Source organism: Eumetopias jubatus, unplaced genomic scaffold, assembly GCF_037043125.1.
Source record: "Eumetopias jubatus isolate StellerSeaLion01/CBP00866 unplaced genomic scaffold, mEumJub1_p1.0 scaffold_3, whole genome shotgun sequence".
NCBI lineage: Eukaryota > Metazoa > Chordata > Mammalia > Carnivora > Otariidae > Eumetopias > Eumetopias jubatus.
The window spans coordinates 56964948-56981227 of record NW_028274809.1 but is presented as its reverse complement, the minus strand read 5'-3'; the positions used below and the strand labels follow the sequence as shown (position 1 = coordinate 56981227).

Below are 16280 nucleotides of genomic sequence, written 5' to 3'. Positions count from 1 at the left end.
TACCTAACACCCTGCAGGTGCCCAGTATTTACTGAATGAACAGATCGTGGCTCTATTTATAAGCTGCCCAATTCTAAATTAATATCTCCCATTCAAATTTATCTCCTGAGCTTCATACTCATACTTAACCATCCCACTTGACAGCTCTCTCCAAATAGAACACAGGTAGTTTAATCTCAATGAGCAAACCTGCTCTTCCTCATGGGATTCCCTGTTTAGATGGTATTCCCTATTTAGATGAATGACACGCCCATCAAATTTCCCAAGCCATACACTTAAATTTTATCCTTGAGGCAATTATTCCCTGTCACCTCACACCCATCCAATCACCAAGAGCCTCTCCATACTACTTCAATTCTACCTCCGAAGTCTCTTCAATATTCATTCAAGTCTCATTCAGCCCATCTGCTTCTCTTCCACTCAGTTGCAAATCACTGTCAATCATTTTTCCCCTAGACAACCATAACCTAACTTGCTGCTTTAGATCCATTCTTATTCCGCTCTAACTTATTCTCCATAGTGTAGCCTCAATAGTATTTTCAAAATAACAATATGATCACATCATATTCCTTCTTAAAAATCTTCAATGGCTTCCCATTACTCTTAGATTAAGTCCTAAAATCCTTACTATGGATTATAAGGCCCACAAGAAATACCCCTTGCCTAACTATCCAGACTTTCCCTATAAACCAGACTTTGGCCTTCTTTCAATTCTTTAAATCTACCATTCTCTATTCCCCTGAGGGCCTTCATATATGCCATTTCTTCTGCCTAAAAGATTATCCACCATGTCACACCACTCTTGCAACACATAATCATCCTCTGAGTCTCAAACTCAAAGGTCACTTCCTCAGGGAGGCAGTGGTAGGCAGAATTCTAAAGCTATCTCTCTTCCTCCCCAAGATTTCCATCCTCCGTTATACAATCAAACAGTAATCCAGGTATTGCTGTGAAGGGACTTCGCAAATATAATTAAGTATTACTCAGCTGATTCTAAGCAAGGGAGATTATCCTGGATTATCCTGGTGGGTCTAATACAATCAGTTAAACCCTGAAACGCAGAGCTTTCCCTGGGCTGAGGGCAGAACTGGAAGTGAGAGAGATGCGGCACAAGTCAGCAAACAACCTGACTAAACCTGGAAGATTCTCCCCCCCAAGAGACTCCAGATAAGATCCCAGTCCAACTGATTGATTACCTTGATTTAGGCCTGCAAGACTTTAAGCAGAGACCCCAAGTCAAGCCACCTGGACTTCTGATCTATACAAACTGTGATACAACAGATGGGTGTTGTTCTAAGCTGCTAAATTTGTGGCAACAATAGAAAATGAATACAAAGACTCTTCCCTGACCCCCACCTCCACCACAGATAGTGTTAGAGCCTCTGGTAAATGTTCCCATAGCATTTGACACTTCTCTTTCATGATACTCATCATACTTATTACTTAATTTAATGTATGTAGTCTAAGATCTACATTCAGAGATTTTGTATTTTTGTATACCATACACCATTATATTCCAACATCTACAAAATTGGTACCTATAAATATCTGTAGAGTGAATGAACCAATTTTTTATTCAATTGTCTCTCAAAATTCTCAATCATGGCACACCTTCAGTAAAGTGCTATATTATAAAATATTTCTATAATAAGAGTCAATGGCTTTATAGCAGTGATTAAAAAGAGGGGGAAAAGAGATAGGATGAATAGAATATATTCAGAATCATTGGGGCAGTTATTTTTTATTTGTTTTACAAACCCTCCCTCACTTACAACTACCCACAATCTGAAATGCCCACTCCTTGCCCTATATCCCTAGGGGGGCATGACCATCTATTAGAGAATTACAAGATTCTCATATAGAGCCATTATTACTAATGTCACTGAGTCATATTCCTCAGGTATGCTGAATTATAAATTAAAGCTTAATACAGTTGGTTTACTTTTTTAAAGAAATACTTTGCAAAAGGGAAAAAAAAAGCAAATTTACTCAATCTGAAACATTACTATTTCACAATAAAAAGAAACTGAATATATTTTAACTGCTCAAAAAGAAGAAAGGTCAACTAAAAGAACAATTTACTTACATCAATGGAAAAGCAAAAAATGGAAGTGTCATGGCAAGTCTTGCTGTTAATTCATCAGGAAGATACCACAAGTATACAATTAAACATGTAAACAGATAGAGAATCGAAGAGTAGAGAATTAATCTTCCAACCCATAATTTTTGTAATCTCTGATTTTTTTCCCTAAATTCTTCCAATGCTTGAATTTCCTGTTAAGAGAAAATTGTCCTATATTATTGAATTGAATCTCAAATTTCATAAAGAAATCAAAATATTAACAAAAAAATTTTTAAATGATAGATTATATAGGAAGAACTCTTAAAAGTCAATGAAATATAATACCTCAATATTTTTAAAAAGAACATAATATGAAAAAGAAAATTAGAAATGAAGTTAAAAACATATGAAAATGCCTATCCTGACATGTCACTCTTTTTTTTTTTTTTAAGATTTTATTTATTTATTTGACAGAGAGAGACACAGCGAGAGAAGGAACACAAGCAGGGGGAGTGGGAAAGGGAGAAGCAGGCTTCCTGCTTAGCAGGGAGCCCAATGTGGGGCTCAATCCCAGGATCCCAGGATCATGACCTGAGCCAAAGGCAGACACTTAAGGACTGAGCCACTCAGGCACCCGTGACAAGTCACTCTTTTAAATGCAAAATTAAGGGATGCCTGGGTGGCTCAGTAGGTTAAGCATCTGCCATCGGCTCAGGTCATGATCCCAGGGTCCTGGGATAGAACCCCATGTCGGGCTCCTTGCTCAGCAGGGAGCCTGCTTTTCCCTCTGCCTGCCACTCCCCCTGCTTGTGCTCGCTCTCACTTTCTCTCTCTCTCTCTCTGATGAATAAATACATAAAAACTTTAAAAATAAATAAAAAATTAAGATACTATTTTTGACCTACCAAATTAGCAAAGATCAAGCATGAAATTGACATCAATAAATACTATTTATTAAACTAAATAAATAATAATTCTCCCTGTATAAGGTCTAAAAAATTTTGGCTAAAAATTAATTAATTTTAAAAATCTGGCTACAAAAAGAATTAATAAAAATTGAAACAGTGACCCATACTAGATTCTTTCCATCTATTCATCACTCTCAATATTCCTAAGCAATAACCATCTTTGATAATGAAGTTTATGACTTTTCGGATTGATAAAAACTGTTGCAGACTATCTTATAATCTACTTTATCCTATCTGTAATATTGCTTTACACCATGCTATATACATCTAATTTCAACCTAACAGGTTCTAGTGACACAGTCTTCTTAAGTCACTGAGAGACTTCCGATTTTTTTTGAAATAAAATAACATTAAAGTTCTCAGGCTTACTTTATATCATCTGTAAATTCCCAAACCCGGTCCAGTCTCCAAAATAATATACATATACTGAAATAATACTTATGCAATACCTAAGATGAATTAAAACACCCCAGAGCCAAAAAACATACCTTATCTATATTTTCCAGAACTTCTACAGTTGAAGGTTTTGTCTGTTATAGAAACAGATATGAGACATTAAAACTTGTTACCCCTAACTTAGAAACACTTTGACTTATAAAATCATAGAACATTTTAATTCAAAAATAAGTTTTTTCAAATGTTGTCAAGCAATATGTATTCCTATTTATTAATGAGATTTAGATTTAAATAGAATTATAATTATAAACAGAACTACATAAGGTTATAGAAATAAGCATTTTCCTACTTGACTTTTTAGTCCTAGCAGTACTTTCAACTCCAACAGCTCAAATTCTACCATTCTTTTTTTTTCATTTCTACCATTCCTAATCCCAATAGAACATGCTTTTATAGAGAAAGAAGTTTTCCTCCAAGAAAAATTTTCTTAGATATTATTATTCAAAAGAAATCATATATTTAAAAGCTCAAGACTAAAGATGGTCTGATTTACTACTGCTGAAAGTTCACTGAGGACTCTCAAAGTCAAAATCAATAGTCTACCTTCATTCCGAATTCCTATTTTTCTGAAGATCAGATTTTAAAAAGACATCTAAGAATGCTTCATTATAGCAGTTTGTTAAAAATATTTTTTAGACACCCAGAATAAAAACCAGCCAAAATGTCTCATACAACACTTGAGAAACCACTTACCAATTATATACTCAATAATATAGGAGGGCAATGGATATCAATTCATTGTAGTTCCCACAAGAGTTGTTAACATTAGATTGAACCGTATGAAATTGCTTTTTATGTAAGTCAAAATGGTTGAATATTGGCAATTTCATATGGTTCAACCTAACAAAGACAAAGGAAAAGTAGATAAATTTGATCCTCAAGCAGAACTGTAATAAAGTTTTAAAGGGAGGAGCAGAGAGTCAATAGAATACCAACCCAAAACAAAGCATTTCCAGTAACAGTGCAACTAGTCTACCCAGTATTGCTAGACTCATTATGGTAAAAAGGAGTTAAAAATAAGCAAAGTAGTTTGTCTGAGTTTGTTCTCTCATATTAGAAAAGAACATTAATATATTTTTTATTTTATAGCACTAAATTGGAGATACATCCTCTAAAGCCTTAACCAATAAAATCAAACTGCATTTCAAATTTTAACCTCTAATTCCTAAAAGTGTATTTAGTATGACTTCAGCAAATACATAATAAACAAAAAGATATAGCCCATAAAAACATAAGTATTATGTAGCATACAACTATAATTTCAAATAGTTCAATAAGATTGAAATGTAGGCGACAGAAGAAGAAAACAAGAAAAGATAACCATTTGTGCATGAATGCATAAATAAAAATAATTCATAAATCAAAGTAAAATAATTATGTTAAACAGTCATTAAGATACCTATATAGCAAGTAGAACTTTAACAGTTCTACTCCTTCTCATAAGAGAAGGAAGAAAATTAAATAGAATTAGGTATAATATCAAGCTCTACTCAAGTCTATACCACAAAGAAGATTTTCACAAGTAGGTTTATATGACACTTTATATTAGACTAAGAACTCGCTGTAAAGAAAGTTTTCTTTACTTACCCTCCATCGAGAAAATAATCCACCCATCTTTTATGTGTAGAAACTGGGCACAATGATAAATATCATCAACTGTCCAAAAGAATTCACAGCTAGAAATAAAGCATTTAAAATTTTTAAGTTAAACACACACTATACCCACAAATTTAGATGTTGCAATACTGCCCCAAAATACTATAAAACATTAATTTCTTTGAACTCCACTTATGTGGAAGTTTAGTTCAGATAGTCTTGGGATAGAATCTACCCTTCAAGAAATCCCTTCTTCCACACCAGAACATATTTAAAAGTGAAAATAAAGCTGAAAAGGCTTTTAAATGGCAAGGCATTTTAGCAGTGTATATTCATACCACTTTGCAACTTGCTGTTCTTTAAAGTGGGTCCCCTAATGTTGTAAGAAAAGTTTTACTATACTACTTTCATTCTACATGCTTAGATACATTTCTATCATTCAGCTGTCTCCCAACTACACTAGTTATTTGGAATTAGAGGTGTTTTACAATGTTTAGAATAATATCATTTTATGAGTAATAACAGAAAGCCAATGGATGTTGAAGAAAATAACGGTTACAAGACTATTAGTAAGCTTGAGCAAATCATTTAATGCTTCTGAGCTTTAATTTCCTTTTCCATAAATTAGACTTAATATACCAGCACTTTTCACAGGATAGCCTTCATTATTACCATTTTACAGATAAGAAAATTAAGTGAAAAGACATTCAGTGATTTGCCCAATAGCTCAGAAGAAACAGGATTCAAAGCTACTATCTTCAGGGACGCCTGGGTGGCTCAGTAGGTTGAGCATCCCACTCTTCATTTCGGCTCAGGTCATGATCTCGGGGTTTTGAGATGGAACTCCAAGTTGGGCTCTGCACTGGTTGTGGGGCCTGCTTGGAATTCTCACTCTTCCTCTCCCTCTGCAAACAAAAAAACCACACAAAGCTACCCTATCTTCAGACCTCTGCTCTGTTCACTACTGGTCCAATACCCAAATAAACATTTCTCCCTGAAATTGTGTCTAAGTCCCTCAAGCCAGTAGACCTTCATGTCAGCTAGCTGTGTATCTATCTTCTTTTAGTCGTTTTTCTATGACTCTCAAATGTATTACAATATTACCATGTGGATGAAAATGTATCAGCCATCTTAGATTGTAAATCAATTTACCAGTCCATAATTATATAAGTTTTTATCCTTTTAACAAGAAATAGTATAGGTGTACTTTCAAATTTACATATCTTTACCAGGTATAGTGACATACGGTCAGTGTATAAAACTACTTCATTCCACACACAAAAACGTTAGGCCATAATTCTCACATTTTTTAAAACCATTAATGTAATAAAAAATGACACCAGTACCAAGTAAACACATTCACTCTGCAACACTGTTTATAGATTGGATTAGCATAAGGCATACCGATCTTGGACTTTCTTGGTTAGAGAAATAACAAAGATCCTAAGTATAAAATACTTTCACTTACAAAGTGATTTCTAGGACCAGAAATATCTACAAACTGTCCTAAAAAATCCTGGTGTTTATAAATGAATGTTATAAGTCACATTTAAGTTGCAACCTAAGTACTATTAATCCTTCAATATTAACTCAGTATTCAAATTTCTAAAATGCAGTTGTAGGAAGTCCAGGAACTTTAATGAATAGAAGTATAAATTTCTCAGTTAAAACATTAAATAGATCTTAAAACCTTCTTAAGATGCTAAAAATACTCACCAAGAAAGGTGACTGGTTGTGGGCAGGGATTTATATGAACCATTTAACTTGGTACTTTCAAAGTATATAGTAATTCCCTACTATTTGGGAACTAATTGTATGGTTATCTAGCACAGTGTTTTATACACAACTGACCTACACACTTTGGTTTGTAACAGTTATAGGCCTCCGAGTTAAGTTTGTAGCCATCACAAATCAGAATTTTTAATATTTAAAGGTAATAACAGGGGTGCCTGGCTGGCTCAGTCGATAGAGCATGGAACTCTTGATCTTGGGGTCACGGGTTCAAGCCCCATGTTGGGGGTAGAGTTCACTAAAAAAATAAATAAATAATTTTTTTAAATAACATTTTTAAAAAAGTAATGACAACAATAAAGATACCAGTTAAATATTTGACAAACACTTTATCTCTAGTAGGCCCTAAAACAAATGCTTTACGTGAATTTTATTATTTAGATACTACTATCATCCAATTTTATTATGTCAGAAACTGAGGCTAGAGAAGTGAAGTAATTTGCTCCCAAAAATATTAAGTAGCATAGCCAGACACAGCATTTTAGTTGTGACTTTTTATGAAGCAAATAGTTATTCTCATTAACACAAAATCAAAAATAAAATCTGCTTTATATAAATTAGATTGGAATATTTATATATTAGATATATGAAAGCACCGCTGACATTCTCAAATAGCTGGTAAACAGAGCTACTGAAGTGGAAAGTAAGTTATAAACACAAGAGACAGTGTTGGTACAGTGTATCATGTGGCCCAATTCCTTCATCTGATTAAATCTGAATGCTTAAATCTGCATGGAAGAGTAGCTAAATGATTTGCCAAATCATTTTGGCAGCTAGCACCAGCAAGGGGCAGAAGTGGTACTGAAAGTCTGCAAGTACTGCCTTTACTTGTTCTCTGCACATCATTAAGTGTAATATGAAATGTCTGTATAATATTGCAATTAATACCAACCTTGACATCAATTATTTGCTTGGAGAATTGTTTTGATGTTAATGAATCAAACTATGGCTTAGCCTTTAAGATCCCTGAAGCAGAGTATTATGCTTTAAAACCTGTCCTCTAAAACGACATTAGGGTAAATAGTCATTAAATGCCTATCCATGCTTTCAGGATCGTAAAGAACAAGTTAACCCTCATTGTTCCAGCAACTTTCCTAAAATTCCAAATTCCAGTATTTGTTAAAGCTAATTTGCTATAATACTCATGTAATGGTAGTATCTTCCAAAAGATATGAAAGCATAACAAAATTAAATAAATTTAATTTAATTTCATACCTCTTCTATTGTCAAACACTTTTTCCCTCCTTGCCACACAAACATCTTAACTCCAATTCCTGTGGCCCATTACTTACTATGAAACCTTGGGAAAATAAGTTACTTAACCTCTCAGTTACTCAATATCCTCATCAGGAAAAAAAGGATAGTTAAGGACCCTCTTAAGTGTCGAAAGGCTTAAGTGACATAATGCATTCGAAAGTATTACAGCAGTGCCCGACACATAACTAATTTCTCAATACAAACTGTTTTTACTGCTGTGGTCATTGCCGTTTCCTAGTCCATCTCTTCCAACACATGCAAAATATATGGGAAGCAAATAACTAGCATTTCTTTCTGAAGCATAAATCAATGTTTGTCCTTGAGTGGACAGATTGCTCAATCTCAAGTGGCTTATCCCCAAGAACTCTTCCATGAATGTATAGTCTCTTCCCACTCTGATATCACAATGGCACCTGACATGACCTTAAGAGCTGGAGGCATCTAATATGTTTTTCAATAAATAACAATGCCCACCATATTATTTCAATGTTTCCTATTAACTGATATTCACTCAGGTTTGGGTGTCAGAATTTAAAATCTTGGGCCATGTCATTCTTAAATTTTCAGCTCACTTCAAGTTCGTATTAAAATAATGGAGGGGAACCTGGATGGCACAGTCAGTTGAGTGTCTGACTCTTGGTTTGGCTGGGGTTGTGATCTCAGGGTCATGACATGGAGCTCTGTGTGGGGCTCAGTGCTCAGCGCGGAGTCTGCTTAAGATTCTCTCTCCCTCTGCTCCTCACCCCGCCCCCTGCTGTCTCTCTAAAATAAATAAATCCAAAATAATGGAGTAAAAAAAGTCTGGATCAAAATATGGCTCAGCTGCATACTAACAATGTGGTCTTAGGTAAATTAAACTCTCTAATCTCAGTTTCCACATCTATGTAGTGGTGAAAATACCTACACTTCACAGAACTGTTTTAAGAATTAAATGAAATTATATATCACTTGGCACAGTGTCCAACAAGTAGTGAGCGCAGAATAAATTATAGCCATTATTATCACTATTATCAGGAAGCACATGTAGTACAGACAATACTCCTCACATAGACACCTTTCTAACTTCTTATAAAGTACCTATTTTCATAATTTTAAAATTGGAAAAACAAATTACAGTTTGTATTTTAACTGAAATTGTATTGCCCTCATTTGCTCTAGTATTAAAAAATAAAACAAAATACTCTGCAGACTCTTCCATTAAAATAATCTTGCAGGCCTTTAACAGCCAAGAAAGTTAACTTTTATGTTTATCAAGTTCCAGACCTAAGTGCAAACTATTCAGTCACCATCAACAGTGCCTCTCTATCGTACTATTCAATTTAAGATTAAAAGTGATTTGTTCTAGAACTCTTTCAAATATCATAACTGAAGAGGAAATTCTGAAATATCCCAAACCACCGCATTTATTGCTCAAAAATAAAATTACTGAAAAGAAGTACACCTCTAAAAGCACTTTTATTATACGCTGATTAATTCTGGTCTTCATGATAAGTTGATGTCCATTCTGAACTAAACACTACCAAGAAATGACTATTAAGTAGAAAGCTCTCTATATTAAATCATACCTGGTTGATAGCCATATAGCTTCTTAGATTCTCTGTGAAGTTAATGATATATAAACACTGTAAATTTATTAACAGTGGTGCGTTGTTCTTAATAGATGACAGAGAAACTTAGAATTCTAATTTTAAACGCACCACTCTTGTTTTTAAAAACATGTTCAAAATCAACTTCCTCCTAAAATGGAACTATGGGGGCTGTTGAGAACAAGAGATTATCATTCCCTGCCATTCCCTGCCAGTCCGAACACATGCCTGAAGCCAAGCTTACTCACATGCACACACACTGCTGTTGAACAGGGTCAGTTATGTTAATGATGACACCCAGGCCAATGAGATAGGAGAAAACAAGTGACATAAACCAGACGCCAACTGGGAAAAGCGGAACATGGAAAATTCAGTGAGTCACCGGTTTTATTACTATGAGGGCACCATCAGCAAAACTGAGTTCACTAATACCAACTCTCTCAATCCCCATACACAATATTAAAGAATTAAACTATCCTTAAAAGATTTTATTTTTAAGTAATCTCTACACCCAATGCGGCCCGAACTCACAACCCCCATATCAAGAGTCCCATGCTCCACCAATCGAGCCAGCCATCAATTAAAACTACTGAGGTAGTTTAGATTTGCTCTTCTCCTAAGGACGTGCGTTTGACACCTACGCAACCTCGCCCTTCCCTCCACCCTTACACCGCCCACCTTCCCTCAAATAAGAACAACGGTTGTAGACAGGCTTCTCTGAGCAGCACGTAATCCACGCCCACATGACTGGGCCGAGCAGCATGACACTGACAGTTTTCGGTCTCTCCCAATCTGTCCAATTCGTGGCGCCTCCGCAAACTCAGACAAAAAGAGACGGACAAAACACTCAAAGGGACAGCTTAGCGTTGATCCTTCTGACTCTTCGTCTCGACATAGGTGGGCCAAAGAGCTGATGCTCAACTCAACCCAATCACCCCCCGGACTCTCCGAGAACAAGGCTGGGAGACCACCTCTCCTTCACGGGAGGCGGTGGCGAGGGGGGTTTGCCAAAAGGGTTCTCTATTACTCCAGAGTCACCCCTGGCACTTTGCTGGGAAATCAAGGGGAGCAGGAGGCGACACTGGTTAGCGCTCTCAGGCCACTCGGAGTGGGGCGGGGGCGCCGGGGAGAGGCAAGCAGGGAAACCGGGAGCGTAATTCCCAGAGAAAAGCTCAGCGCACTTCCTCTCTGCCGAGTCCCCCCAACTGCCCTCATTTTGAGCGTTTTACCTGCAAGAAGCGGGCAAAGCCCGGCGCTTGCGTCCACGTCTGCCAGCTTCGGCGGCCACCGCGCAAGCTGTCTCCGGAGCAGGCAGCAGCCGCCACTGACAGAGGGATGGGCCCGGCCAACTCCTTCCCATCAAACCCCGCGCTCCCGCCGCCAGCCAATCGGCGCCACGGCCGGCGCGCGCCGCTCCGCCGTCACGTGACTGTGACCTGGGCGGGCAGTTGGGGCGGGCCTGTCCGGCGGTTGGCCGGAGGACGCCTGTCCATCTGGCTTCCGCGGCCAAGTAGGGTGCTCATCGTCGCGTCGCAGGGGTGCCATTTATTAGGAGTCTTACCTCTACTGTTACTTCTTTTCCTCTGCCTCCTCTTTTTGTTTTCAAGCCTCTTCTGCCAACTCTTACTGGAGAAAGAAAACCCCGAAATTGATCCTGGTGGTCCTAGACCGCCGAGAGAGACGAGTGGGGTTGAGGGTGGAGATGGGTGCGTTTGGCAAGGACTCCGCCTTAAAGAGTCCCAGGATCAGCTGTCGTTCAGCCGGCAGCCGAGCAAGTTAATGCTACTACAGAGCTTAGAAGAGGCCAGTTCCCAAACAAGCCAGTGGAGAAAATTAAGCCTGGACTCCAGGAGTGCTTGCTTTAATCACTCGTGGACGTCAAAAAGGGTCATTTGATGACCGGACGCTTACCTCACCCGTGTGTGGTAAGCTTCAAATGCCAGATGTTGATTTCAAACCCATGGATAACATAAGCCAAGTTTTCTATCTTAAAACAATGAATTCAAGAATACTCCCTTCACAGGTCCTGATACGTGGGCCCACGAGTAAACTACCCAGGCTGCATTCACTTCATATTTGAAACATTGGCTACAGAGCGTTCAATTTCCTAGTCATTTGGAAATGACAAGTGTAAACAAAAGATACTTGAACCACAAAAACAGTGGAGAAGGGTTGAAAAGCAAGCAAAAGCTTTGGTCATGTTTTACCTCTGTGACATGTTTTAACCCTTTGTGCAAACATTTTTCATGGGGTTTTTCTATTTTGTTTAGTTACATTCACGTTTTAAAATAGTGTTTCCATAATTTTTAAAGAGTGTCGTTTTAATGTGCTACATTTAAACTTTGACAAAGCAAACAGGTACGGTAAAGTAAGAAACTGAACGTAGGATCTAGTTGGTAAGAGTAATATATTATACTGGAAGCTACCAGATAATTCACTGTGGAGTTGCTTGTCCTCACTGTTAAAATCTCTAGTTACAGCTTTGTAAGCTTGAAAGGATGAACAGAAGAGGACCAAACTTTACTTCTTGTGTACTCTGGGTCAGGTACTTTTCCAATCTAGAAGAAAATAGGAAAAGAAACATTTCATCTATTTTGATATGGAAATTTAACCATTTCATTTTTCATCTTTTGCTGTTTCAAAGTATATTTTTTAAAAGGCCTGTGTAGTTAATGCAAATATATCTCCTCACCTCAGAATATCTTTTCCTAAGAGAACAGGGAAGAAATGTTTTCCACTTGCTAATGATCTGTTCTCTAGTTTTAATTGAGCCATCAAGGTCTGTTGTAAGGGGGAAAAAAACAAGAGGGGGGAGACGAAGAAGAACTAGCCAGGAGCCAGACATCCCAAAAACCTGATTCTGAGACAAAATTCCATAGGTAATTGCTCCAGAAGAAGAGAGACTGGGCCTGGCAAGGGGAGGGCTGAAGGTTTGTGCTGTCTGTAACCCCCTCCCAACTTGAAAGTGTATAATCAGCTACCCCTCACAACCCCCATCTAGCTCCTTCTGCCCATGGGTCCTGTCCCCCCGCTCTTAGCCCAGGCCTCCTGCCCTGTCTACCAAATTGGCACTCTACTAACCCTGATGCTCTCTCTCTCTCTTTTTTTTTTTTTTTTTAAAAGATTTTAGAGGTGCCTGGGTGGCTCAGTCTGTTAAGCATCTGCCTTCGGCTCAGGTCATGATCCCAGGGTCCTGGGATGGAGCCCCCCATGAGGCTCCCTGCTCAGTGGTGAGTCTGCTTGTCCATCTTCCTTTGCCCCTCACCCCCACTCATGCACTCTCTCTCAAATAAATGAAATCTATTTATTAATAATAATTTATAATGATCTATTTATTTGAGAGATAGAGAGCAAGTGGGGGGAAGGGCAGAGGGAGAGGGAGAATCTCAAACAGACTCCGAGCTGAGCATTGAGCCTGATGCCGGGCTCCATCCCAGGACCCTGAGATCATGACCTGAGCCAAAATTAAGAGTCAGATGCTCAATCAACTGGGCCACCCAGGTGCCACACTGATCTCTTTTTCCACCACTCCCATCAAACCTCATCCTTCCCTATCTTGCCCCACCCCCAATCTTCTTCAGAGTTACACTGCATATATTCCTCCCAATTCAGGGTTTTTTTTTTTTTTTTAGCTTATCTGGCCAGGGTTAGAAGGAAAATAGATGCTATGTTTCTCTCTTGTCAAAGCTTTTTTTATTCTTGAGAACCTACTTTGGAAGTGTTTTTGTTTTTAAAGACTAAATTATTGGGACACCTGGGTGGCTCAGTCGGTTAAGGCTTCAGCTCAGGTTGTCATCTCAGGGTCCTAGGATTGAGTCCCAGGGCTCCTTGCTCAGCGGGGAGCCTGCTTCTCCCTCTGCCTCTGCCTGCCACTCTCCCTGCTTGTGCTCCCTCTCTCTGACAAATATATGAAATATTTAAAGAAAAATAAAGACTAAATTGTTTGTTCTCTTTGCAGTCTTGCTGTAACAACTCTGAGTCTCTATGAGGCACTGTAGATGCTTTTAACTAGAGGAAGAATCAGGAAGTATGGGGAAGAAAGAAGATTGGAATTATTTTTTGTGATGGGAAATACAGCAAACACAGAAAAGTTCACAAAAAAGAAGTGTAGTACTTAAAGACTGTAACCCAAATTACTCATGTGACCCCGCTGGGTCAAATGCAAAACATTACCAATATCCCAAAAGGCCCCAGTGTATCTCATCCCTTATAACCCCCAAATGCCCAGAAATAACCACCACGTTTATTAGCATATTTACTTTCTTGCTTCACACTCTTTCTAATTATTCATTCTTAAAAATATAGCTTATGCCTGTTTTTGAATTCCTATGTAAATAGAATCCTAGAGTGAGTATTTTTCATGTCTTGAATTGTTTTGACCAAGATTATGTCTTTAAAATTCACCCATGTGGATGTTGTCTATTAGTTCATTCATTTTCATTGCTGAACGTTACTATATTACACTGATCTGTGATTTTTCTTTCTGGTAATGTCCTTCTTTGGGTTTGGCCATAAAAGTTATACTAATTAGCCTCATAAAATGAATTGGAGGATACACTTTTTTTTTTCCTACTCTGTCATTTTTATTCATTTATTCTTATCTTTGGAATCAGATTATCAAGAACCTCCCCCCAATCCCATTTCAATGTTTATAAAACTTTCTTTAATGGTGTGTATTAATTTCAGGTGCAAAAATATCCTTCCACATGAGCCTTTCCTTCCTGGAATATGGCATAACTCTATATTTGTTCAAGTGTCTTTATACATTCTCCAAAAATAATGTCATTTTCATCATATGGGTCTCAAACCTTATAGTAGGCAGAATTCTAGACGTCCATCCAAGATTACCATCTCCTGGTCAGTCAGTAAAACACTAATCCAGGTACTGTTGTGAAAGACATTTACAGATAGAATTAAAGTTATAAATTATCCTGAATAGGGGCGCCTGGCTGGCTCAGTTGGTAGAGCATCTGACTCTTGATATCCGAGGTGTAAATTCAAGCCCCACATTGGATGTAGAGATTACTTTTTAAAAAATTATCCTGAATAATCTAGGTGGGCCCAGTCTAACCACTTGAGCCCTTGCAAAGAGAAATTTCTCTAGCTGGAGTCAGTCACTGAGATTTGGCCGAAGAGGGAAGCTGAGGCAAAAGATGAGGCAGAAGAAGAGGTCAGAGATTCAGAGCATAAGAAAGACTTGACCCATTGTGGCCGATCTTGCAAATGGAGGAGAAGGAGCATGAGCCAAGGAATGTAGACAGGCTCTAGAATATGAGAACATCTCCTGGTGGACAGCTGGCAAGTAAACAGAACTCAGTCCTACAACTGCATGGAAGTGAATTCTGTCAACAACCTAAATGAACCTCAAAACAAAGTCTCCCCTGAGTCTCCAGAAAGGTACACAACCTGCTGATACCTTGATTTCAACCTGTAAAACCCAGAACAGAGAACCAGCTGAGTCACGGTGTGCCTAGATTTCTGACTTACAGAACAGTGAGAGAATAAATGAGTGTTAAGATGCTAACATTGTGGTAATGTTTTATGGCATCAAAAGAAAGCTTTTTTTAATTTTTTATCATTCAGTTAGCCAACATATATCATTAGTTTTTGATGTAATCTTCAACGATTCATTAGTTGTGTATAACACCCAGTGCTCATCACCAACATGTGCCCTCCTTAATACCCATCACCTGGTTACCCCATCCCTCCACACCCCCATCCCTTCTGTAACCCTCAGTTTCCCAGAGTCCCGAATCTCTCATGGTTTGTCTCCCTCCCTGATTTCTTCCCATTCTGTTTTCCCTCCCTTACCCTGTGGTCCTCCTCGATATTCCTTATGTTCCACATATGAGTGAAATCATATAATTGTCTTTCTCTGCTTCACTTATTTCACCTAGCATAATCCCCACCAGTTCCATCCATGTCAATGCAAATGGTGGGTATTCATCCTTTCTGGTGGCTGAGTAATATTCCATTGTATATATGGACCACATCTTCTCTACCCATTCATCTGTTGAAGGGCATCTTGGCTCCTTCCACAGTTTGGCTGTTGTGGACATTGCTGCTATGAACATCATGGTGCAGGTGCCCTTTCTTTTCACTACATCTGTATCTTTGTGGTAAATACCTAGTAGTGCAATTGCTGGGTTGTAGGCTAGCTCTATTTTTAACATCTTGAGGAAACTCCATGTTGTTTTCCAGAGTGGCTGTACCAGTTTGCATTCCCACCAACAGTGTAAGAGGGTTCCCCTTTCTCCACATCCTCGCCAACATTTGTTTTTTCCTGTCTTGTTAATTTTTACCATTGTAACTGGTGTAAGGTGGTATCTCATTGAGGTCTTGATTTGTATTTCCCTGATGGCTAGTGATGTTGAACATTTTTTCATGTGTCTGTTAGCCATTTGTATGTCTTCTTTGGAGAAGTGTCTGTTCATGTCTTCTGCCCATTTCTCGACTGGATTATTTGTTTTTTGGGTGTTGAGTTTGAGAAGTTCTTTATAGATCTTGGATACCAGCCCTTTATCTGATATGTCATTTGCAAATATCTTCTCCCATTCGGTGGTT

The 16280-nt window shown here is 38.1% G+C and overlaps 1 protein-coding gene across 1 annotated transcript in view; it reads right to left on the bottom strand.

The window, feature by feature from the left end:
• Positions 1–11035, bottom strand: part of LNPK (lunapark, ER junction formation factor) — a 77484-nt gene extending 66449 nt beyond the window's left edge. Inside the window, exons 1-4 of the mRNA XM_028125677.2 lie at positions 10946–11035; positions 5074–5162; positions 3519–3560; positions 2087–2274 (exon numbers count right to left, since the gene is read on the bottom strand). Of these exons, the coding sequence (XP_027981478.1) occupies positions 2087–2274; positions 3519–3560; positions 5074–5100 (257 nt within the window). The 5' untranslated portion in view covers positions 5101–5162; positions 10946–11035. The remainder of the gene's footprint in view (positions 1–2086; positions 2275–3518; positions 3561–5073; positions 5163–10945) is intronic.
• Positions 11036–16280: the final 5245 nt, after the last annotated feature.